This window comes from Procambarus clarkii, chromosome 13 (assembly GCF_040958095.1).
Source record: "Procambarus clarkii isolate CNS0578487 chromosome 13, FALCON_Pclarkii_2.0, whole genome shotgun sequence".
NCBI classification, from domain to species: Eukaryota; Metazoa; Arthropoda; class Malacostraca; order Decapoda; family Cambaridae; genus Procambarus; species Procambarus clarkii.
In genome coordinates this window covers 50,109,027-50,111,341 of record NC_091162.1, presented here as the reverse complement: position 1 = coordinate 50,111,341, position 2,315 = coordinate 50,109,027, and the positions used below count along the sequence as shown (strand labels likewise).

Below are 2,315 nucleotides of genomic sequence, written 5' to 3'. Positions count from 1 at the left end.
CTTTACATGACCATACTGTACTTACACTGATACTTTACATGATCATACTATACCTACACTGACACTTTACATGACCATACTATACTTACACTGACACTTTACATGACCATACTATACTTACACTGACACTTTATATGACCATACTGTACTTACACTGACACACTTTACAGGACCATACTAAACTTACACTTACACTGTAAAGTGTAAGAATTTGGGTGTACTTATGTCGGAAGACCTTACCTTTACAATAAATCACAATAAAGTAGCTGTCACAACTGCAAGAAAAATGACAGGTTGGGTAACAAGAACCTTTCACACTAGAGGTGCTATACCGATGATGATACTTTACAAGACGCTAGTGCTTTCTTGAGTGAAGTACTGTTGCACAATGGCAGCCCCTTTCAAACCTGGAGAAATTGCTGACCTGGAGAGCATGCAGAGATTATTTACTGCTATAATCCACTCAGTAAAACATCTAAACAATTGGGATCGACTAAAGAGCCTAAATCTGTATTCTCTTGAGCGCAGGCGGTGAGATACATAATAATTTACACGTGGAAAATAGTAGAGGGGCTGGTCCCAAACCTGCACACAAAAATAACACCACATAAGACCAGGAGGCATGGCAGGATGTGCAGAATACTCCCGTTGAAGAGCAGAGGTGCAACATATACTCTGAGGCAGAACTCAATCAACATCTGAGGCCCGAGACTGTTCAAACACGCTTCCACTGTACATAAGGGGCATAATTGACCAACCCCTATCACGGGGGGTGGCCGGGGCTCTGCTAGCACTCGGCTGCTAGGGGGGCTCAAAAGGCCGAATACTCAGCCCCTCCGACTCCCCGGGATTCACCGGAGTCTCCTTGGTCACACAGGAGAGGACCAATAATGCCCACCTCCGCAAGTCTTTGCTTCCACCACAAAAGGGGTGCCACTGATTCACCCTGGAAGCCTTTCAGTCAAACACGGGGAAACTACTGTTAACAGTTCGGCCTAGACCCGCAGGGGAGTGAAGGAAGACTCAGGCTTACCTTATAACCATAACCTCCCTGAGTCTTGCCTGCCAGACAAAAAGGTTGCAGGAACTCTTTTCCCTCCTGTCTTCTCTATCTTCTTCTTAACAAGGTCGCCAGCTGGGTTATTATATCTGCACCCCAGCAATGCAGTTCAGTGGGTGTATTATATATTGTTTGTAGCCAGAAGATTGCTACTCCCATAGATCTGCTATTGGACTGTCGGCCCAGGCTACTCCCTCCAGGAAGGTCTGTGTGGCTTTACCTCTCTCTAGCCACTACGTTACTAGTTGCCACCATTCAGGCACTGGTACTGATCGGATGGCTAAGGGTACACTTTTATATAAGTCCGTGCTGTCTTTATCACTCTCTAGGCAATAAGAACTTTTATAGAGAACGTAGTGTTTCCTAGGTGGTACTATGATAACCTTCGTGTATGCTCATAGAGAAATATTAAAATGGAGGCACACTTAAACACAATGAAAAAAGTTGTGAATTTACTGATGCAAATTACATGATCACACATACAATCACAAGTAATACACGAATATGAAAATAAGGATAATAAGTCTGGAGATCGTCAGCCTCTTCTTCCACGACCTCCAACACTCCTTCAACTGGGCAGAAAGACAGGAGTCCCACACTCTCTCACAGGAGGGCCTCTTCATCACGTCGGCGCCTCTTCTTCACTGTCCTACCATCCATACACACTGTCCCCTCTGACAGTCCTGGATACAAGCTGCCTTGCAGCCTATTCTACTACTAAAGTATTATATGTCCTATTGCCACATACATAAGTAAATATTGTGGCCTATCTAGCCTACTCACACACGGGGTAATGGGAGGGAAAATGATCTACCTTACATTCCTGGCTCACGACGCCTGTCCCTCGATGGTGTGAGGTTCCCACGCTTCCTGAGTCGATTGTTGACGATCCAGGAACGTTCCACAGGTCCTCAGGTGTCGTGGAGCCTTCGCGTCGTCGCTGTTATAATCCCTGAGATTCAGCTACCCCAATCCTGGTTCATCGATGGGCACTGAGCTAATCACTATTTTCCCACACTCGCCCCTTCCACAAGGCGTTGCTCCTTGTCCTAGGAACGGTGTCGTCCTTCCAAACCCTCAGTGGATGTGACCCGGTCACAGCTAGGCCTGCCCGCCACACCTTTCCAGGCCCTCAACGTCCAGCGTCGTCGCCGAATATTTTCCAAGTTTGGCACTCTTTTGCTCAATAAACTTGGTTCCTTTTTGCTTCCCAGTAGCGCGGGGTCTCCAATACGTAAGATGGGCTGCGATAGCC

The 2,315-nt window shown here is 46.7% G+C and overlaps 1 protein-coding gene across 1 annotated transcript in view; it reads left to right on the top strand.

Annotated features, from left to right (window-relative positions):
* Nucleotides 1-388: 388 nt before the first annotated feature.
* The window catches only part of LOC138364494 (leukocyte elastase inhibitor-like), a 7,201-nt gene continuing 5,274 nt past the window's right edge, over nt 389-2,315 (top strand). Inside the window, exon 1 of the mRNA XM_069324138.1 lies at nt 389-466. Within this exon, the coding sequence (XP_069180239.1) occupies nt 389-466 (78 nt within the window). The remainder of the gene's footprint in view (nt 467-2,315) is intronic.